This window comes from Bubalus kerabau, chromosome 13 (assembly GCF_029407905.1).
Source record: "Bubalus kerabau isolate K-KA32 ecotype Philippines breed swamp buffalo chromosome 13, PCC_UOA_SB_1v2, whole genome shotgun sequence".
NCBI classification, from domain to species: Eukaryota; Metazoa; Chordata; class Mammalia; order Artiodactyla; family Bovidae; genus Bubalus; species Bubalus kerabau.
This window is the reverse complement of record NC_073636.1, coordinates 11,562,694-11,585,786: the sequence shown is the minus strand read 5'-3', so window position 1 is coordinate 11,585,786 and position 23,093 is coordinate 11,562,694. Positions and strand designations below refer to the sequence as shown.

The following is a 23,093-nucleotide window of genomic DNA, read 5'->3' as shown; positions in this document are numbered from 1 at the left end:
GCTTAAGAGGAAGGGCCTCTGGGACCTTCCTGGTGGTCCAGCGGTTAGGACTGAGTGCTTTCCCTGCAGGCGATGTGGGTTTGCTCCCTGGTTAGGGAACTAAGATCCTGCAAGCTGCACAGCACAGAGGAAAAATAAAAGAGGAAGGGTCTCGTTTGTAACAAGCATCATTTATCCACCCAAAGAATGAAATATAACTCAACAAGCCCACTTGGTCACCTGGCTTTTACTGGGCAGGGAGGGCAGCACTCACAGTCCGCTCTCCCAGGTGGTCCCACGGCCCGAGCGCCACGTTCACCCATGACGGTGGGTCCACATGCTCCTCCCCCCACCTCAGGTGGGCCGTGGTCACCCCTCCTGGAGGACGCCACGTGCGATGCCGCTTCCAGCCAGCTCCTCCCCCGGGACCCAGGCTCTGGGGTCCACGCCATGCACACCCTCAAGGCCCCACTGCCCGCTCTGATTCTCCTTTTCTGGGGGCTGCGCATGCGGCCTGCAGGACCTTAGTTCCCCAACCAGGGATCACACCCACGCCCCCTGCATCAGGAGTGGAGTCCTAACCACTGAGCAACCAGGGCAGTCCCTCCTCTCTGATTTTTTAATCTGAGTTTCCTCTGCAGGCAGCTCTTGTCAGTTCTTTCTGAACTCCCTGGTGGCCAGTGCCTGGCCTGTGTCCACACCTGCCCTGGGAGGAGGAGCCTCTAACTGGTGGCTCTAGGCCATGTGGGAGAAGGGACAGGCCCTGCTGATCTTAGAGGAAGCACATGTTTACTAGGCTCACTGTACCTCCTTCAGAAACTCCTGAGCAAATACTCAATCTCCCCAGAGTGAGCACCTCTGTCCCAGGGGAAAGGGCAAGGCCAGGAAGCGAGAGCTGCAGGGAGGCCCGTGGGGTGGCGGGTGTGTGCGCCCCAGCGCCCCCACCCCACAATGACACCACACAGGCCACCAAGCATCTCTGAAGTGGTCAGTCTAGATAGAGGTGTGCAGCATAAACTCTGCAATGATCTTAAAGACCAGGTTCCCAAAGAGGGATGCAAAATAGCTCACTTAAAATGTGATTGTACTGATTATATGCTGAAATGATGACACTGTGAAAGTAATGGAGTAAATAAAATGTTACTAAAATTAACGTCACCCATTTCTTTTTACTTTTTTTTTTTCTTTTACCTTTTTTAATGTGACCACTGGAAAACTTGGAAGTACACACGTGACTGCTGTTTTTACTGAGCAGTGCTGATGTGGCAGGAAACATCGACAGAATCATTTCTGCCAAATGCCCTGCCCCTTCAGTGGTTCCTTCCCCCCTCACACGGCCACTGTAAGAGCATACATGCTCCGCAAGTTCAGCAGAGCCAGAAAACAGGCCCTTAAGGTATGATGCCAGGCAGACTGCTCTGTTCCAAGCGCCTAAGGATGACATGCACTGTCCTGGGTCCCAGCCTGTCCATCCAGGGTGCATTCAGCAGGGCTGGGGAGCCATGTGCCTGCTTTCGTGTGGGTTGCACGTGAGTTTGGGGTGCCTGTGGATGCTGAAGGCAGTCACAGGATGCTGCCCCGAGAGCCGGGAAAGGCAGCAAGTCCACTGCACACAGCGAAGCCCTAGGTCTGAGGCTCTGGAACCTTCGAGGCTTCTCTTCATATTAGCATTAGCAGGAGAGGTGAGCTCAGCAAAAAAGCAGGAGAGGGTGGGGTTTCAACAGCAGCTCAGAAAGCACTGGAGAGGAAGGCGGGGCCAGCCACATCAAGTCAGCACACACAGAGGGGCTGCTGCCCAGACATTTGCAACTTCGTGTATTAGAAATTATTTAAAAAAAAAATTTTTTTTAATGTTCTCAATGCTAGTTTGAAACAGACAAAAATATCCCCCCAAAAGAGGGAAGATCTCTGAATAAGTAGCACCAAAATGTAAAATTTTTTTTGCCAAAATTTCAAAAAGTAAAATTTCAAGAATCAAAAGTGAAATAAAAGCAGTCCTAAGGGGAAAGTTCATAGCAATACAGGCACACCTCAAGAAACAAGAAAAAAGTCAAATAAATAACCTAACTCTACACCTAAAGCAACTAGAAAAGGAAGAAATGAAGAACCCCAGGGTTAGTAGAAGGAAAGAAATCTTAAAAATTAGAGCAGAAATAAATGCAAAAGAAACAAAAGAGACCATAGCAAAAATCAACAAAACCAAAAGCTGGTTCTTTGAAAGGATAAATAAAATTGACAAACCATTAGCCAGACTCATCAAGAAACAAAGGGAGAAAAATCAAATCAATAAAATTAGAAATGAAAATGGAGAGATCACAACAGACAACACAGAAATACAAAGGATCATAAGAGACTACTATCAACAATTATATGCCAATAAAATGGACAATGAGGAAGAAATGGACAAATTCTTAGAAAAGTACAACTTTCCAAAACTCAACCAGGAAGAAATAGAAAATCTTAACAGACCCATCACAAGCACGGAAATTGAAACTGTAATCAAAAATCTTCCAGCAAACAAAAGCCCAGGTCCAGACGGCTTCACAGCTGAATTCTACCAAAAATTTAGAGAAGAGCTAACACCTATCCTGCACAAACTCTTCCAGAAAATTGCAGAGGATGGTAAACTTCCAAACTCATTCTATGAGGCCACCATCACCCTAATACCAAAACCTGACAAAGATCCCACAAAAAAAGAAAACTACAGGCCAATATCACTGATGAACATAGATGCAAAAATCCTTAACAAAATTCTAGCAATCAGAATCCAACAACACATTAAAAAGATCATACACCATGACCAAGTGGGCTTTATCCCAGGGATGCAAGGATTCTTCAATATCCGCAAATCAATCAATGTAATACACCACATTAACAAATTGAAAAATAAAAACCATATGATTATCTCAATAGATGCAGAGAAAGCCTTTGACAAAATTCAACATCCATTTATGATCAAAACTCTCCAGAAAGCAGGAATAGAAGGAACATACCTCAACATAATCAAAGCTATATATGACAAACCCACAGCAAACATTATCCTCAATGGTGAAAAATTGAAAGCATTTCCTCTAAAGTCAGGAACAAGACAAGGGTGCCCACTTTCACCATTACTATTCAACATAGTTTTGGAAGTTTTGGCCACAGCAATCAGAACAGAAAAAGAAATAAAAGGAATCCAAATTGGAAAAGAAGAAGTAAAGCTCTCACTGTTTGCAGATGACATGATCCTCTACACAGAAAACCCTAAAGACTCCACCAGAAAATTACTAGAACTAATCAATGACTATAGTAAAGTTGCAGGATATAAAATCAACACCCAGAAATCCCTTGCATTCCTATACACTAATAATGAGAAAACAGAAAGAGAAATTAAGGAAACAATTCCATTCACCATTGCAACAGAAAGAATAAAATACTTAGGAATATATCTACCTAAAGAATCTAAAGACCTATATATAGAAAACTATAAAACACTGGTGAAAGAAATCAAAGAGGACACCAACAGATGGAGAAATATACCATGTTCATGGATTGGAAGAATCAATATAGTGAAAATGAGTATACTACCCAAAGCAATCTATAGATTCAATGCAATCCCTATCAAGCTACCAACAGCATTCTTCACAGAGCTAGAACAAATAATTTCACAATTTGTATGGAAAAACAAAAAACCTCGAATAGCCAAAGCGATCTTGAGAAAGAAGAATGGAACTGGAGGAATCAACCTACCTGACTTCAGGCTCTACTACAAAGCCACAGTTATCAAGACAGTATGGTACTGGCACAAAGACAGAAATATAGATCAATGGAACAAAATAGAAAGCCCAGAGATAAATCCACACACATATGGACACCTTATCTTTGACAAAGGAGGCAAGAATATACAATGGATTAAAGACAATCTCTTTAACAAGTGGTGCTGGGAACTCTGGTCAACCACTTGTAAAAGAATGAAACTAGAACACTTTCTAACACCATACACAAAAATAAGCTCAAAATGGATTAAAGATCTAAACGTAAGACCAGAAACTATAAAACTCCTAAAGGAGAACATAGGCAAAACACTCTCTGACATACATCACAGCAGGATCCTCTATGACCCACCTCCCAGAATATTGGAAATAAAAGCAAAAATAAACAAATAGGACCTAATTAACCTTAAAAGCTTCTGCACATCAAAGGAAACTATTAGCAAGGTGAAAAGACAGCCTTCAGAATGGGAGAAGATAATAGCAAATGAAGCAACTGACAAGCAACTAATCTCAAGAATATACAAGCAACTCCTACAGCTCAACTCCAGAAAAATAAATGACCCAATCAAAAAATGGGCCAAAGAACTAAATAGACATTTCTCCAAAGAAGACATACAGATGGCTAACAAACACATGAAAAAATGCTCAACATCACTCATTATAAGAGAAATGCAAATCAAAACCACTATGAGGTACCATTTCACACCAGTCAGAACGGCTGCGATCCAAAAGTCTACAAGCAATAAATGCTGGAGAGGGTGTGGAGAAAAGGGAACCCTCTTACACTGTTGGTGGGAATGCAAACTAGTACAGCCACTATGGAGAACAGTGTGGAGATTCCTTAAAAAACTGGAAATAGACCTGCCTTATGATCCAGCAATCCCACTGCTGGGCATACACACTGAGGAAACCAGAAGGGAAAGAGACACGAGTACCCCAGTGTTCATCGCAGCACTGTTTATAATAGCCAGGACATGGAAGCAACCTAGATGTCCATCAGCAGATGAATGGATAAGAAAGCAGAGGTACATATACACAATGGAGTATTATTCAGCCATTAAAAAGAATACATTTGAATCAGTTCTAATGAGGTGGATGAAACTGGACCCTATTATACAGAGTGAAGTAAGCCAGAAAGTAAAACACCAATACAGTATACTAACGCATATACATGGAATTTAGAAAGATGGTAACAATAACCCTGTGTACGAGACAGCAAAAGAGACACTGATGTATAGAACAGTCTTATGGGCTCTGTGAGAGAGGGAGAGGGTGGGAAGATTTGGGAGAATGGCATTGAAACATGTAAAATATCATGTATGAAACGAGTGCCAGTCCAGGTTCGATGCACGATACTGGATGCGTGGGGCTGGTGCACTGGGACGACCCAGAGGGATGGAATGGGGAGGGAGGAGGGAGGAGGGTTCAGGATGGGGAACACATGTATACCTGTGGTGGATTCATTTTGATATTTGGCAAAACTAATACAGTTATGTAAAGTCTAAAAATAAAATAAAATTTAAAAAAAAATGTTAAAAAAAAAAAAGTGAAATGAGTAGCAACGGTTAGGTGACAGTCATGTGAAAAAAACAAAGAGGGTTACACCTGTATGAAAAAATTCAGGTGCACTAAAGCAACGTATTAAGTGCTGGTTAGTCACAGGTGCTCAAAGTGGGGGAGAAAACACGGCAGGAAGGAGAGTTCCTTCCAGAAAGTTAACCACAAAACCCACACAAGCACTCGGTCTCTGAGAAGGGCTACACAGGTGACCCATACGCAGGACTGCAGGGGCACCGGGATTCGGGGTGTGGCAGGCAGGAGGCGGGGGTCACGTCACACTGCAGACCAGCACGGGCTCACCTTTATCCTCTGGTGTGGCCAAAGCATCACGTGCAGAGAGACAGTTCTTACTTTAATCAGGAGGGAAACCATTAAGAAGCAAGTGAATACTACACCCTTAACGCCAAACAATTATGCTTTATCTGCCGGAGTCCTGGACAAGCTTGAGGGAGTAACAGTGTGATCTGTTTCCCAGCAGGGACTGTTCACCACCTGCACCCTGCTCTGCATTGTGGGGACGCCACATGTAGGCCCCTTAAGGGCCTGTTTTCTGGCTCTGAGTGGGCTCACATGTAGGTTTGGCCCAGGAAATGCATACACTCAACCACAGGAAACAAGATGAAGCCCTACACGGTGCCCGGACACACACGGGGGCCTTGGGACTGGGGTGAGCAGCCTGTGTGGGGCCGGGCACAGGTGCCTGGCAGGCAAAGTCCCAACTGCCTCCTTGCAGGACATGAGGCTCGGGAAATTCCCTGGCAGTCCAGCATTAAGGACTCCATGCTTTCACTGCCGAGGGTGTGGGTTCCATCCCTGGTCAGGAAACTGCGATCCCACAAGCCATGCAACATAGCCAAAAAAATTTGAAAAAACAAAAACACGAAGCTCAGAAGACCTCAACTGAAGAAGGAAGCCCACGTCAGAGGCTATGCCTGCCCGGCTCATGTAGGGATGCTCCTGTGGACCCGGGCTGGGCCACCCGCTATGTGGAGGCCAGGAGGTGGGAGGGGCCACCCAGTCCTGAGCAGACAGCGAGTGACGTTCCCTCAGGCAGGGGGACACTTACGCGGCACTTAAGCTCGTATTCCTTCAGGATCTCTGAGAATCACTCTTCCTGGGCCAGGAGTTCTGTGCTCTGAGGCTCCAGCTGAAAGCCAGATGCAAGCAGGAAAGTGAGGGCCAGGATCTCAGGTCAGGTAGAGGGTGGGCTGCCACCCCCTCGTACTGCCGCAGGACGCTCAGCATCTGTAGGCGCAGCCACCTGTCCCTCGTCTTCCTCCCCGCCCTCGTTTCAAAGGTCTCAGGGCAGAAGGATGTTTCGAATTTCAGGAAGGTGGTCATGCTCCCACCTGGACCCTGGGCTGCCTTCTTGCCTCGGCCACCTGGGAGGCCCCTTGCACGGACCCTGCACCAACCTCCGTTCCCTTCCTCCCCTCAAGGTGACAGAAAGGACCAGGTTTCTAAGTGCTCCTCACCCCAGCACTGGGGTCTATGCAGAAGCTGCTGACTGGTCCAGGCCTCGTCACCAGAAGGTCAAAATGCAGGGCATCACTGGGGTGTCACCTGCACCCCTGCACTGCCTGAAGGGGAGGAAAATACAGGCAAAGTAGCCTTAATAATTTCCTCTCCATTACAGAATTTTAGGTTTCCCAGGTGGCACTAGTGCTAAAGAACCCGCCTGCCAATGTAGGTGACGCAGGAGATGCAGGTTCAATCCCCAAAATGGGAAGATCCCCTGGAGCAGGAAATGGCACCCACTCCAGTATTCTTGCCTGTGCCTGGAAAATTCCATGGACGGAGCAGCCTGGCGGGCTACAGTCCATGGGGGTCACAAAGATTCAGACATGACTGAGTGACTGAGCAACACGTGGAAGTTTAGCAGAAAAATCCAATTCCGTCTCCTGTGTATTTTCCATCAAGACCCTGACACCCTTTACCAACACCCAAAGGCGCTTGTCTGGGGACTCAGAGTCTGCAAGAGGACTTGCCTTGTCCCTCAACACAAACTCCAGGTCACTCAGCAGCTTGAGGACTAGCTTCTCTGAGTCTGACAGCTTCTCCACGACTTCAGTCATCTCCTGCAATCGACTATTTTCCTACAAGACACAGGTCAGTGGTTGGCCAGGATGGAGGAGGGAGCGAGAGGCAGGACTCCCGGGCAGGAGCCCTGGGGGAGGCTCTCCCAGCCGCCTGAGCTCGAGAAGGTCATAAGCAGCACGAGCGGAAGGCGGTGACAACCCTTCCTGAGCCGTCTTTGAAAGGATGGATTTGAAGCTGCCCCGCAACAGCCCAGGAATCCACTGGAAGGAAGGCGGTGTCCGGAGACACAGGATACAACCAGAAGGCAGGCCTGGCTTCTCCTCTGGGGGAGGGAGGCAGGGCAGGTGTGGAGGAACCCACAGTCAGGGAAGAAGAAGGTGGGGCCGGAGCCACCTCACTGGAAGCAAAGGCAGGCGGGGAGCAGGTCAGGGACCCTCTCCACAGCCAGCAAGAGTGCCCCCGATCCAGGTCACACAGCCAGGGTTGGGGGCGGGTGACGCTTTTGTGTTTGGTCTAATGCTGTGGTTCCAGGGAGGCAGCCGAGGCGGCGGCCGCTGACCCAGAGCCGAGAGCAGGAGCCCCGGGGCCCCCATCCTGCGGCCCACACGGCTGCAGAGAAGGCCTGGGTCTCTCCTGGAGAAGCCAGGACGCTTCCGCTTCGGCTGAGAAATGGGCTCTCTCAGTGGCTGCAGAAAACGTTCTTTAGCGTTAAGCCCCCAGGGCCGCGGGGAGGGTTCAGACCTGGCCCAGGAAGGTGTGGGTGTGGAGGAGGGACCCCGGGCAATGTGGCCTCCCTCTTTTCGGGTGGGGGGCCCTGAGGAGGCACCCCGCAGCACCGTGAACCCCCCTACCTTCAGGGCCAGGGTCAGCTTCTCGCGGAGGCAGGTCTCCTCCACCTGCAGGCACCGCAGGTCCTCCTCCAGCCCGGCCCTCTGCCGCCGGGCCTGCTCCCAGAACAGCTCACGTTCCACCTCCACCTCGGACTGCAGGAGGCTCAGCCTCCCCCGGTAGCCCTGCTCCAGGCGTCTGCAAGGCACACTGCACACGGTGCATTGGGGGCGCCATCTGGGCCTCTCCCTCCCCGGGGTCTCCCGTCAGCACACTTGGCCTCGGCACTAGGGACTCGTTTGTTCCCGCCTAATAGACGGGTGGGCTGCAGTGTTGTGGGGCAGCACAGGCCTCATGAACTGCCCGACTCGGGGCTAGCAGAGGTGACCCCACACAAGGGAGCCAGCGTGTCCCTCGGCCCATGGGGCGAGCTGGCAGGTAACTTCTGGGTGGGTCTCTGGCACCCCTTGGCCATTCAACCTTTTCCACGTCATCAAAAAAAAAAAATGCTCGGTAAATAAAGGCAGCATCAGGGCCCTTGGTGACTGAAGGCACAGAGAAGTCAGCCTCCACCACAAGCCTTGAAAAACCAGCACACAGCGAATCCCAAGCAGACAGAGGATGGGGCGGGGCCCTTCCCCTCGGACTCTGCAGTGATCTTTTGCAACAACCATTTCTATCAGCAGGGAAAACAGTGTCAAACCTTAGCTTTATCACTAAAGCTAGTGAAGCTGAGCTATTTAAAATCCTAAAAGATGATGCTGTTAAAGTGCTGCACTCAATATGCCAGCAAATCTGGAAAACTCAGCAATGGCCACAGGACTGGAAAAGGTCAGTTTTCATTTCAATCCCAAAGGAGGGAAATGCCAAAGAATGTTCAAACTACAGCACAGTTACACTTATTCCATGTTAGCAAGGTAATGCTCAAAATCCTTCAAGCTAGGTTTCAACAGTACATAAACCAAGAATTTCCAGATGTACAAACTGGATTTAGAAAAGGCAGGGGATCTAGAGATCAAATTGCCAACATCCACTGGATCATAGAAAAAGCAAGAGAATTCCAGAAAAACATCTACTTCTGCTTCATTGTCTACATTAAAGTCTTTGACTCTGTGGATCACAATAACCTGTGGAAAATTCTTCAAGAGATGGGAATATCAGACCACCTTACCTGCCTCCTGAGAAACCTGTATGTGGGTCAAGAAGCAACAGAACTGGACATGGAACAATGGACTAGTTCAAAATTGGGAAAGGAGGACATCAAGGCTGTATATTGTCACCTTGCTTATTTAACTTAGAGAGTACATCATGCAAAATGCCAGGAGAAATATCAACAATCTCAGATATACAGATGATACCACTCTAATGGCAGAAAGCAAAGAGGAACTAAAGAGCCTCTTGATGAGGGTGAAAGAGGAGAGTGAAAAAGTTGGCTTGAAACTCAACATTCAAAAATCTAAGATCACAGCACCCAGTCCCATCATTTCATGGCAAATAGAAGGAGAAAAAGTGGAAACACTGACAGATTTCATTTTCCTGTATTCCAGTCCCAAAGAATGTTCAAACTACCACACAACTGCATTCATTTCACATGCTAGCAAAGTAATGCTCAAAATCATTCAAGCTAGGCTTCAACAGTATGTGAACCGAGAACTTCCAGATGTATAAGCTGGATTTAGAAAAGGCAGAGGAACCAGAGATCAAATTGCCGACATCCACTGGGTCACAGAAAAAGCTAGAGAATTCCACAAAAAACACATACTTCTGCTTCATTGACTACACTAAAGCCTCTGACTGTGTAGACCACAACAAACTGTGCAAAATTCTTAAAGAGATGGGAATATCAGACCACCTTACCTGCCTCCTGTGAAACCTGCATGCAGGTCAAGAAGCAAAAGTGAGAACTAGACAGAGTACAACAGACTGGTTTACAATTGGGAAAGGAGTACGTCAATGCAGTATATTGTCACCCTGCTCGTTTAACTTATATGGAGAGTACATCATGTGAAATGCCAGGATGGATGAAGCACAAGCTGAATCAAGATTGCCAGGAGAAATATCAATAACCTCAGATATGCGGATGATAACCACCCTTAAGGCAGAAAGTGAAGAAGAACTAAAGAGCCTCTTGATGACAGTGAAAGAGGACAGTGAAAAAGCTGGCTTAAAACTCAATATTCAGAAAACTAAAATCATGGCACCCGGTCCCATCACTTTATGGCAAACAGATAGGGCAACAATGGAAACAGTGACAGACTTTATTTTCTTGGGCTCCAAAGTCACTGCAGATGGTGACTGCAGCCATGAAATTAAATGATGCTTGATCCTTGTAAGAAAACCTATGACCAACCTACACAGCATATTAAAAAGCAGAGATATCACTTTGCCAACAAAGGTCCATCTAGTCAAAGCTATGGTTTTTCCAGTCGTAATGCACGGATGTGAGATTTGTACCATAAAGAAAGCTGAGCACCAAAGAATTGATGCTTTTGAACTGTGGTGTTGGAGACAACTCTTGAGAGTTCCTTGGACTGCAAGGAGATCAAACCATCATAAAGGAAATCAGTCCTGAATATTCACTGGAAGGACTGATGCTGAAGCTGAAACTCCAGTACTTTGGCCACCTGATGCAAAGAACTGACTCATTGGAAAAGACCCTGATGCTGGGAAAGATTGAAGGCAGGAGGAGAAGGGGCTGACAGAGGATGAGATGGCTGGATGGCATCACTGACTCGATGGACATGAGTTTGAGCAGACTCTGGGAGATGGTGGAGGACAGGGAAGCCTTGTGCCCTGCAGTCCATGGGGTCGCAAAGAGTCGGACATGACTGAGTGACTGAACAACGTTACTAAAACAGTTGCTTAACAAAACTCTCAAACCCAGTATATCTAGAGTGAAGATGAGTGGAAACTCTTACTTCGGCAGAGCCTGCCCGGGTCCGCAATCAATTGACTGTGGTCGAAACCAGAAATGATTGGCTCGGCCTCCCTCAGATCAGCGCAGAGCTTTGGGGCACAAGGGCAGCTGTCACTCAGGGCAACAGTTTGATGAGCACGATTAACCTAAGAGCCTGCAGATCTTGGGGTGAGTTTTACACACTTGATCATATCACTCCCCTCTTTAAAGGGGAAAGGTGTAGTAACATATGGCAGAGCCTCCTGACGGGTGCTCAGGGCGGATATGCAACATTACAGCAACGACAGCTCTCTGAAAGCGACCACACGCGCAGGAAGAAGCGAGGGACGCGTGAGAAAGGTCAGGAGCGACAACCTCTGTGGACGTGAAGTGTTTGCTTTTATTTTTCCTCGTGTGTGTATTTTCCAAGTTGTCTACAATGAACATGTATCCCTTAATACTTTTCTGTTAGAGTAACCTAACGCACAGGAGGCCTGGTTGGCTGCCATCTATGGGGTCGCACAGAGTCAGACACGACTGAAGCGACACAGCAGCAGCAGCGACAGCAACCTAACACAACTGCAAACGCTATTTCTAAAAATGTGCCAATGACACCGTGTTACTCATGGAGCAAAATCCAAACACCCACATGGCCCTCGAGGCCTTGTGTCCCCCAACCAGATTCTTGGATGGAGATAACGAGTCTCCGGTTCTCTGACTCAGAGAGAACTTCACCGAGTCCCTTCGGGGTGGTCGGGAGAATCAGGTCAACCAGGCTGAGACCAACGCAAATCCATTCTCAGCTCCCCGACTGATGGCCTGAAATCAGTCACCGTCGGCTTGTGGGCGCTTGGGGAGGGCAGCGCTGGCCGCAGAGGAAGGGCGTGTGCAGTCAGGCTGCCCCCCAGCGGGGAGCCCCATGAGCCCCATGTGCGTCCAGAGGGGACCCAGCACCTCCCCTGTCTGGGATGGAACCAAACGTGGCCACGGCAAAGAACCACAGGGAGGCAGGTGACACATCGAGAGAGGGAAAGACTTTCATAAAGGTCAGAAATGCTTTCCCCTGGTCTGTCCGCCACCAGCCGGGCTGACTCTGCGGAGTCCGCTCAGCCCACTTCATGGGTGATGCCTGGTCTGCGGGCTCCCTGCTGTGGGCTCAGGTGAGACAGCAGGGCCTCGGCTGGCAGCAGCCTGGGTCCACCATCCGCCCTGGCCCAGGACCCCGGCAGGCCCTACCCGACTTTCTCCTCCGTGAGCTGCTCCAGGGCAGAGTGCAGGTCATCTGTCTCCTTCACAAACTCCAGGTTCCTCTGCTCAGCTTTCTCCAGGTCTTGCCTTGCCTTATCTCGCTCCCTGACCATCTGCTCCACCTGCTCCCTGCAGAAAGGAGGGAGGGATCACTGGGGACACTGCTCTGGGCCTAGCGAGCCAGTCTGAAGGAACAAACTCATCTGGCCTAAGAGTGCTGAGCAGTGGCCAGTGCTGGGCTGACCCACCTCCTGTGCACGCGTGCCAAGTCGCTGCAGTCATGTCTGACTCTGTAATCCTATGGACGGTAGCCCTCCAGGCTCCTCTGCCCATGGGATTCTCCAGGCGAGAATACTAGAGTGGGCTGTCATGCCCTCCTCCAGGGGATCTTCCTGGCACAGGGATGGAACTCGCATCTCTCAGGCCTCTTGCGTTGGCAAGCGGGCTGCACTAGCATTGGCAAGTGGGTTCTTTACGACTAACGCCACCCGGGAAGCCTGAACCTCCTCCTACCAAGATGGTTTCTGCAGCTGTTGAGTCTGTTTTACAGAAGTACATACAGCAAGAAGCCAACTGGCTTGCAATGGGGTTTCTAGCAGGTTTCTGAACCAAGAGGTTCAAGCCTGGGCCGTGCAGTGTTCACCCCTCCAGACCTTAGAAGAGGTGGGAAATTATCCACACTCCCTCTTGCCTGCAGCTGGGCCTCAGGCCCCAGCGATCCCTAGCACCTAACCTGGGACTGGACGCATGAAGGGGAGAAGGGGGCCACCCCTTATCCTGCCTGGTCACAGCCTTGCCAACTGTAGCCTAGCACCTAAGAGCCAGGGAGTTGCCCAGAGCAGAGGAGACTCCTGTCTCTGTCCGGTCACCCCAGGCCCTGCCTGAGGCTCAGTGCACTGGCTATCCTGGTGCCTGTTTTTCCCACTGGAGAAGCATCAAGCTTGTCTCCCTTCCTCATCCTCCCAAAGCAGTCTTCCTTTGGGCCCCTCTGCAGAGTTGCCTGATGTCAGAGGTCTCATCTGTCAGTACCTAATGAGATACAAAGTCGTGAAGATGGAGATTGGAATTACTGCCAACCTTTTCTGTAACTTCAGTACATAAATAAAAATACAGTAACAATCTCTGTGCCAACAGGTTCAGTAGACGGATGGCCTGAATATCCAGCTCAACTGGAGCCAAACCCAATTAAAAAGGAATGCATTCTTGGCCCAATCTCCATGCCGTGCTTTGTGACCACGCTGGAAGCACCCTTTCTCCTCCCGCAGGCTGCCCGTGTCCCGGGCAAGGAGGCCAGCCTGGCCAGCAGCACCCCACGCCCAGCCCCCACTCCCCTCCACCAGCGGGGCTCTTACTGGCAGAAGCTCAGGTCCTGGAGGTAGCAGGCCAAGGCTGCCTGCTGGGCGGCCCCGCCCACCATCATGAGCTCATTCTCCAGGGCCCAGGTCAGCTCCAAAAGGTTCACCTTCTCATCCACACTGAAGTCAAGGCTCTGAAAACAGAAAGGCCTGTCAGGCAGGCAGGATGAGTGGTCTTCAGATATTTGCTGGCTCTCTCAGGCCCAGACCTCACTGTCCCAGTACCTTCCTTTTCTGTCTGCAAAGTCTCCACCTCTTGAATGGAGCCTCTCCCCTGCTCCCATCCCTCTGGGGTACATCTCCTTAGGTCCCTGTCAACACTGATGCCCCCCTCCCACTGTCAACATACAGCTCCTCCCCTCACTGTCCCTGCCTTGGAGGTGGGCACGACTCAGGCTGGACAAAGTCCCCCTTCTTGGACAAAGGGACAGACACAGAAGGGGGCATATGCAAGCAGAGGACTTTGGGGATTGATAGGGAGGCTGGAGAAGGGCTTTTTCTCTGTCAAGGCAAGTGTTGTATAGACCACGGGGTCCTGGGGAACCATGCAAGGGTGCTAGACCTGAAGCCAAGACCCAGAGCCCAGGAGAGTCCTGACAACCCCAGAGCTGGGACTCCCAAGCCTAAACATCCTCCTCCTTCCCCAGCTGATCACAAAGATCCCTGATGTCCTCCTCTTGCCAAGTGTGAGTTGAATTCTTGCCATTTCAGACACAAAGAATCCTTGATATATCTCTAAAAAGCACGAACAGACATAGGAACAATGTGGGTTCTGTTGGTGGAAATGATTGATAGAGTGATGAGCCACAGCCAGGCATTTTCGAGAGTAACAGCCATTCCCCCTTGGGATTGGGGAAAGTGAAGTCGCTCAGTCGTGTCCGACTCCTTGCGACCCCGTGGACTGTAGCCCACCAGGCTCATCCATCTGTCCATGGACTGTAGCCCACCAGGCTCATCCATCTGTCCATGGGATTCTCTGGGCAAGAATACTGGAGTGGGTTGCCATTTCCTTCTCCAGGGGATCTTCCCGACCCAGGGATTGAACCCAGGTCTCCCGCATTGCGGGCAGATGCTTTAACCTCTGAGCCACCAGGGAAGCCCTGCAGGGTCGGGGAAGGTAAAGGTAAAAGAACAGAAAAACGGTGCTTTCTGTATTTTACCAAATAAGAAAAAGAGTAGGCTGGGAACGTCCACGCGCCTGCCGGCGGCCTAGTGACAACGCAGGTGGCGTGGCTGCTCTCTCAGTGCTGGTGCTTGTGACTACAAGCTGCAGACACACGGGTGGGGCGGGCACATGGCAGGGCCCACGGGGAAGCCCTTCCTGTAAAGCGGGAGACAGGGACTTGAATCTCCACGCTTCTCCATGGCCCCGAGGGCTTCTGGGAGAAAAATGACAAGACGCTAAAGCGTGCGGAGCAACCCCGAAGCTGCCGCCACGACACGCTGAGAGCACGCTTCTCAGCAATGAAATCACGGGGGGAGCAGAAGACGAAAAGATCTGGGCAGCAGCTTCCAGATTAGAAAAACCGCACAACACGTGTGGGCGGCGCCTCCTGGTGTCCACGCCCACGTGCTGCAGTCACTAAGAGGCCCTCCTGTCCTCCAGGACCCAGGGTCGGCTCGGAGGCCCACACGCACTGCGGGGTGTCTGAGATACTGAAACCTACCCTCTAAAGGATTTGTTTCGGGCTGTGGGCTTTCTCTGCTGTTTACTTATTATGTTTCTAAGTTAAGAGGTCCTACATATCGATATCAAAAAATAAAACAAAAAGCGAGGATGATGGGCCTTCCCTCCATGGGGCCTGTGCTGCGAGGTTCTCTGTCCAGCCTCCCTCATGGGCAGCGGCTCCCCCCAATCTCCCCGCCCAGACGCCTCTGCTGGGGCAGCCGCGTGACCGGCCCACACCTGCAAGACCTCCCTGCCATTGTGAACGCCCTCCTGGGCCCCAAAGGAGATGATCTGCTCCGGGAAGGGGAAGCCGCTGCAGAAGAGGCGGGGGCCCGAGCACACGGACACGAGGGACGACGTGGCAGTCTGGCCAACACTCTCCTCCGGGACCTGCACACGGGGACCAGCGCTGTGAGGACCGCGGACCTCCCCGCGCACCTTCCGTGACCTCACCACCTGTGTTCCGCGGGTGCGGCCTCCCCCTGATTCCTGCTGCAGGGAACAGGGTGCTCAGAGGACCTGCAGGAACTGCAGGCTCCGCGGAGGCGACCCGAGCCCAGGGCTCAGGGCCGTCTGCCTGAGACCGTGCGGGGGGACGCCCCAGCACCTGCAGGGCCCCCCGAAGTAACTTCTCTCTGAACAAGCAATGGCTTCCCGCCTGTCCTCCCAGAGGAAGAGCCTGGGAAGGCACACACCAGCCGAGGGAAACCCAGTCTATGCATAGAAACCCAAGATGGGCTTCAGAAGAGGCGGAGCGGCCTGAGCAGAGGGCACGTGACCTCAGGATTCAGGGCTGGAGACAAGAGCAGAAAAGTCCCTTGGCCAGAAAGCTGACGGGTGAGGCTGAGGTGTGGCCGGTAAGCTGCTTCCTGCCCCAGGGAGGGCCCCTGGGACACGCATTGGCTGTTGGGGCCCGAACAAGGAGGAGCAGCGGCCCCCTCCTCTCTGAGGTGGGTGTCCCCAGACCATCAGACCCAGGGGCTCCCCTGATGGAGCAGGAGAACCTCGGTCTGCTGCGCAAGGCCCCATACCTGCAGCCCAGTCACACTGGTGTCCACACGCACAGGACGTGGCCCCGGGGCCATGTCAGCGCTTCCTGGGCAGGATCAAGGGGCCGAGGCCCCTGGGAGGAGCCCTCCCCCGCGAGCTGTGGGCACCATGCAGTCCCTGCCCTCAGGTGGCCGGGCACTGTCCTCACTACCCCAAGTCCTTCCCCATCTCAGTGGCTTCAGGGGCAGAAACCTGATTTTCGGACGCACCCAGCCCAGCAGAGAAAAGGCCACACTGTCCTGCCAAAGAGGCAGCAGCAAGACTCCTCAGGACAACCGTGCCCTGCGGTGGGAGAAGGAGCCCTGACCACCCCAAGACAGACATGAACCAAACGCACCGGCCAACATCACAGTGTAAATAAAGTCTGCTTGACTCCAGCTGGACTCGTGCAGGATGAAAAATGGGAAGAACACAGCTCCGGGAGAGCCTGGAGGGCTAGTCCCGGGGAAGGCACAGCCCTGATAGTGACTCTGCCCCCCAGGGAGGAGGGACTGGGTGCTTTTGGTGGAACGCAGTGTACCCTAGGGAATCCATATGAGACCCCTATGAGGTGTGTCCACTTTACAGATGAGGAACCTGAGGCACAGAGAAGGCGAGCAGTTCACCAGTGGCGCATAGCCAGGCAGAAGCGATGTCAGGTCAGGTCACTCCAACCACCTCCTGGGCACCCACTCTGGGGACCAGGCAGAGAGCTCAGGCCTTCAGGAGAGTGATGGCAGTCACCCTGGGCTTCAAGAGTTAATCGCCCCACCTTACCTGGTAACGAGACCAGGACCTGCTGGGTTTGACAAGCGGGGCCAGTTTCAGCAGTCGAGGGGACCCATGATTGAACAGGCCAAGCTGGAGCTCCTCCAGACTCACTCTGCCATCCACATCTTGGTCCAGCTTGTTGAACAGGTCTTCAGATTCCTAAATAAAAGCGCCTCAGGCATCTGCTCAGAGGCTGCTCCCCAGCAGCCTTGACTGCCCCGCCCAGGCCCAGCCCCCACCCCACCAAGCCAGAGGCTTGCTATCCAGCACTGGCTCCCTGGCTGGGGCTTGTGAAATCCACACGCCTGGTCAGTTTCCACCCAGCTGAGCATCCCGCATCTCCCAAACACCCACCTGAGTCTGCTGTGAGGGAGTCTGCTGGACGGTGGGACGTGTGTGTGCGGGACACGTGTGTACGGAATCCCAGCGGTTCAGGGTCAGCAAGGCAGGGCCCATCCCATCGCACTGCCCCCTCCTCCCCTGGGCCCCGAAGGAGGCTGAACACAGCTGCCAGGGTCACAGCCAGATGCTATGGGCACAACCTTTGGGCTGGGCGGTAGGCCTAGGGAGACCAGAGAGGGGAGACAGCTCCAGGCAGAGGAGGGTCCTGCGTGAAGGTGGCCTGAGACGGACCCTCAGCACAAGCCCTGGGAGTCAGCACAGGATTTTAGACCGGACAGTGACAACTGAATCAGTGTCTGAGGGTGAAGGGGTTTTCTAGGTCCAGCACCAACCACAAAGACTCAGCCCTTTGGGGCGGTCCATCCCATCCCCTCTCACCTCCTTCACCAGGCCCTGGAGCCCAGTGCTCTGGCAGACCAGGGCCAGCTCCTCCTCGGTGAGGTGGCCACTGATGCCCACACCCAGCTCTTCCCAGAGGCCCCAGACCCTGCTCTCGGGGGTGTCGAAGGAGTGGCTGCAGGGCTTCCGGGGCTCCCGAAGACCTCAGAACCCCAGGTTGGCAGCTGGCCTGAAGCAGGGGAAACACACCAAGGCGGTACTTTACTCTGAAATCAGATGGACTGACAGATGGGCAGAGGGACACATGTGAGAGTCAAGCTTCCGATGGTGGCGACACAGGGCTCACTGTGCAATTCTTCCAACTTAATTCTATGCAAAATTTCACAATAAAAGGGGGACTCTGCTGCACGTGGGGAAGGCATTTTCTGAAGGGAGCCTACAGAAGCTGTAGCACCAGGAGCATACCTGCAAGCTTTGTACTTAGAATAAAAGGGCCAGGTTTAAAAAATTAACGTCTAGAAGGTCTTCAAACCTGCCCAAAGCAAAGAGCACAGTCCAACAAAGGCCGATGGCGCTGTCCCTTGGGCAGCCTCTCGCCCTGGCTCCATCTACCCCTGTTTGTTCTTGCCCACGTATTTCTTTTTTCTGTAATATTTATTGGGCTGCTCTGGGTCTTGGTTGCTGCATGTGAGATCTTTTTAGCTGTGGTATGCAAACTCTTAGTTACAGCATGGGGGCTCTAGTTCTCAGACAAGGGATGGAACCCGGGCCCCCTGCAATGGGACTGCGGAGTCCTAGACAATAGATCACCACAGAAGTCCCTGGCCCAAGAATTTGAAGGCAAATCCCAGCTGCCGTGTTCTCACCCCTGAGTGTTTCGTATGCACTCCTGACCCCAGTGCGACGATGGCCCTACAACCCAACAACGACGTCCCCGTTCTCTCCCAAGTCTCCCGACAGCTGATTTCTTCAACTCAGCATCAACGCAGAACCCTCCCTGTGTGTGTGGCTACTCCCCCAGAGTCGCTGGGTCACCTCCCGCCCACCCCCCAGTCCCCGGCCTCCTGCCCTCCATCCCTAACATCTCCTGTAACCTGGAACTTAGCACCAAAGGCTAGTTTGGATGCAGGGTGAGTGTTATCTTTTTTCTTTTTTTTCCCCAGCAAAAACGCCCCAAGATGGGCTGTTTTCCATACAACCTCACATCAGGAGCCACAGGGGTCTTTGAGATGCAGACTCAGCAGCGAGTCCGGGTGACAGCCGGCCAGGTTTCATAGCCTTTCTACGTTAGCCAGGTGGCTTACTGAGGTTTCTGAAGCTTTGCCAGAGAAACACCCTTTGGGAGAGGACAGACCTTGGGGTGCCCACAAAGAGCTCTCTTTAGATAAGCAAGGCTTCAAAGCAGAGCTCCTTCCACGCCCACACTGCACCACCCTGCCCGACACAGGACGAGGGTCACCTGTACCTGACCAGACCCCAGCTCCTGGTCAGTGGTCTGGAGGTCTCCAGAGAGGAGTCATCTTGGCGTTTACTGTGATAACCCAACTAATAATCAGAAAGTCCTTTCCTGAGGAAAGCTAGGCCTCCATGCTCAGGAATGATGCTGTATATTGGGTTGAGGAAAACACAAGGAAAGGGCCACTTCCAAGACCCCTTCCAGCTTAAAACATCTGAAAGTCCTATGGAAAAATGGAAAAACAGGGACTTCTCTGAAGGTCCCATGATTAAGAATCCACCTTGCAATGCAGGGGACTCGGGTTTGATCCTTGGTCATTGGGGGCAGGAGGAGAAGGGGACGACAGAGGATGAGATGGCTGGATGGCATCACTGACTCGATGGATGTGAGTCTCAGTGAACTCCAGGAGTTGGTGATGGACAGGGAGGCCTGGCGTGCTGTGATTCATGGGGTCACAAAGAGTCGGACACGACTGAGCGACTGATCTGATCAGGGAACTCAGATCCCACGTGCCATGGAGCAACTAAACCTGTGCCCTGCAACTAGACAGAAACCTGTGCACTGCAATGAAAGATCCCAAATGACGTATGAAGATCCTGCATGCTACCACTAAGACCTGACACAGCCAAATAAATACATTTTAAATTTAAATAAATAAATAAATAAAGGCAGGAACCAAAAAAGGGGGAAAGCAATTCTGACACCAGGGTGTGTTCTCAGGGCTGGCAGAGAAGGTAACTTAAGTCCTGTAAGGTCTGACGTTAGTGTTTGTGCAGGAGTGTCAGTTCTAACCTGGATGGAAAGAAGCACCCAACCTGTCTCTGGGCAGAGAGCCCAAAATCACTCAGTGAATAACGTCCCCGGAGCCCTTCCTCTCATCCCCTAGATTTAGTCTGAGTCCAGGGAATGTAGGAAGTGATTTTTGGACACAAAGAGGTCCATCTGCTTCATCCAGTAGCACAGACACTTGGTTCATTCACTTGACGTCCCCACGCTCAGCACTGAGCCAGCAACAGCCTCGGCCCCTGAGGACCACAGTCTGGACAGTGCTCAGCACCAGTGCAGACCTCTCACTCAGGAGAAGCTCCAGGTCAGTTCTGGTCTCCCGCTGGAGCCATGGTCCTGCCCTGTGACACACGTTGGTGAGAGGCATCCTTAAGGAACCCGCACACCCACATGCTGATGCACCCAGCTTTGCTAAGCACCTGTGACTGCCTTCTGGGTGCTCCGCCAGGTTCCCGGGACCAGAGCCATGTCTCGCTCTCCACTTGGGGCACATGCAGGGCCTCTGGCGAGTGGGGAGGCTGCTGGCCCAGGCCTGGCACATTAGGAAGGAGTCCCCTGGCCCATGCCTGCTGGTCGGGAGGATCACTATGACCCTAGCCAACCAACTAGCTGCTCTCTAGCCAGCAGCCCCTGCCCAAGGGTCTGACCTCAGGAATCTCAGAGCTGGGACCTCCCCAGGAGAAGGGCACCCCAGAGAGACCACCCACACTGGGCACCTCCCAGGAAATTCTCTTTCGCTGGCAGCCTGCTGCCTGACAGCCCAGCACTGACCAAAGGGGGCATTCACCACAAGGCCAGGCTTTACCTTGGGCTTCAAACAATTCATTCTGAGGCTCCTTCGCGCTGTCGGCTTCTTCATCAGACTTGAGACTCTGGAAAAACAGAAAGAGAAGGACGTCAGCCACGATTAACCTGCAGGGGGTGGATCTGCCCTGTGGATAGACTTTTTGACACGAAGGCCCGAAGTCTCCCGCAGTGGACAGCTCAAGGAGTCTCAGTGGGGGCCCCGGAGGCATCCATCATGAGCCCACCAAGTTGTGCAGTGTGAGCCTTGGTCCAAGGGCTGGACGCGGGTGACTGTGGCTGTTGCACACCTGCCCTTTCTACCCTCAGTCGATTAGCCTTCCCCTCCTCCTGCAGGGCCAGGGCAGGGTGGTGGTGAACAGGACATGCTCCGAGACCCCGTTTCTGAAGGAGGCTGCTCTGTGGCCAGAGCTGCCCTGCAGATAGAGAGACCCAGAGACACCTTAAAACAAAATGTAGGTCCCCAAATAGCCCCTCTTCCAGCAATGAGATGCCCTTTGCCATCCTCCTGTGTCATGTCATGTGAGCAGTGACTGGCGGGATGTGCCGAGGGCGGGGTCCACCCACCTCCACGCTTTCCAGGGACGCAGAACCGCGAAGCTGGCTCCTCGCACTGGGTCTGGCCGGCTGCTCCGGTAAACCTGGGGCTCCACCTGCAGCGCCACAGGGCTCGGGCTGGCTCTGACGGCCGTACCACTTAGAGCTGCTCACGTACTTTGGGGGCACAGCCCGAGAGGCAACTGGAAAGAAATGGGAGGCGTGTGGGGCTCTTTAAAACAGACTCTGGGCCCACTTGTGCTTACAAAGATGCAGATTCGGAGGTGCAATGTGGTTCTTGGGGACGGACAGAGAAAATGCTAGAACACAGGGAGTGGCCAACATGGGGCTGGGGCTGAGACAGCTAGGCTGGGAGACAGGACTTTCCATCCTAAACTCTTGGTGTTTCCAAGCAAAACATGCTTTTGTTATGTGATAGAAAACTAATTTAAAAATGTAGCTTTTTACACAAAGAAATAACCTTCCAATAATCCAAGTGCTCTGGAGACCAGAAGGTCATTTCCCACCCACCTGACCCCACCCCACTACAGGACCCCACCTGGACAGGACACAGAGGCAAGGACCTCAGCACAGTCAGGGAGGCTCAGACTCCACATGAGTCTAGAGTCCAGGGCAGAGGCAGGTGTGGACTTCACCTAGGGATTCCTGAGGCTCCCTTAAGCCCTAATACACCCCTGCACTTCCTTCTTCCCTCCTTACCTGCCCACATCTGTGGAGCAATGGGGACTCCGCAGGCGGAGAAGAAATGACACTGCCTCTGCAGGAACCTGTGTGGCCAGAGAGACTGGGGAGTGGGGGTGCGGCCTGGGCTGTGACAGGAGAGAACACAGGTTCGAAGGGAAGGAACCAGAAGGGGCCAGTGGGAGAGAAAGGCATAGGGTCCCAGGAAGCAATTCCAAGCCAGGAAAACAGACTGTTTCACACAGGTGGTCACACTCCCAGGGACCACGTACCACCTCCCTTCTCTCCCCCTCACCCAAAACTGGCCTGCAGCCCCTGACCTTGGGAGCATCAGAGGAGGAGGCTGGGTCCAACCAGGCCTCCAGGAGAAACAGTGATACCGGCGACCCAGAGAAACTGAGGACAAGGGAGGAATCTGGGGTGGAAGATGCTGAGTTCCAAGTGACAGAGGACATCTACGGCGGGCTGACCATGTTCCTGGACCCTGTGAGGTTATCATGGGCAGGGTCTGGCCCTGTAAACTCTCCCCATGTGGGATTCCCAGGGCTGCTGGAGAGGAGACAGTGTTCCCACTGACAGGGAGAAAACGGGAGGCTTGAGCACCCCATGCAGGGAGCAGAGGCCTGCATGCAGGCTCCGCACCTGCGCTGGTTTCTGTCTACACACAGGCTGTGGCTGGTTGCTGACGGGGAGCAGCGGGAAGAGAAAGGCCGTGCCAGGTGGGAGTGGGCAGCGGGGACACACTCGGGAAACCAGGGGGGCCTGATGGCACGTGGACGCCCGCCTGGGGCTCCGCACTCGCCGCTCACCGGAGGTCGTGAGCCAGCACCGCACCTGCGCCCTTGGCCTGACTGGGCTTCTGCCGCTCCCCTCCTGAGATCCCTCGGTCCGCGTCCGGAGGCCCACCTGCCCTTGCTGTGGTCCCCCCTTTCTTCAT

The 23,093-nt window shown here is 52.5% G+C and overlaps 1 protein-coding gene across 1 annotated transcript in view; it reads right to left on the bottom strand.

Moving 5' to 3' along the window:
* The window catches only part of LOC129626157 (ninein-like protein), a 48,758-nt gene extending 25,665 nt beyond the window's left edge, over positions 1–23,093 (bottom strand). The window contains 13 exon segments of the mRNA XM_055545364.1: positions 6,361–6,441; positions 7,283–7,390; positions 8,186–8,360; positions 12,295–12,435; positions 13,659–13,795; positions 15,568–15,720; positions 17,137–17,289; positions 17,911–18,059; positions 18,062–18,100; positions 20,919–20,985; positions 21,485–21,657; positions 22,175–22,242; positions 22,966–23,093. Of these exon segments, the coding sequence (XP_055401339.1) occupies positions 6,361–6,441; positions 7,283–7,390; positions 8,186–8,360; positions 12,295–12,435; positions 13,659–13,795; positions 15,568–15,720; positions 17,137–17,289; positions 17,911–18,059; positions 18,062–18,100; positions 20,919–20,985; positions 21,485–21,657; positions 22,175–22,242; positions 22,966–23,093 (1,572 nt within the window).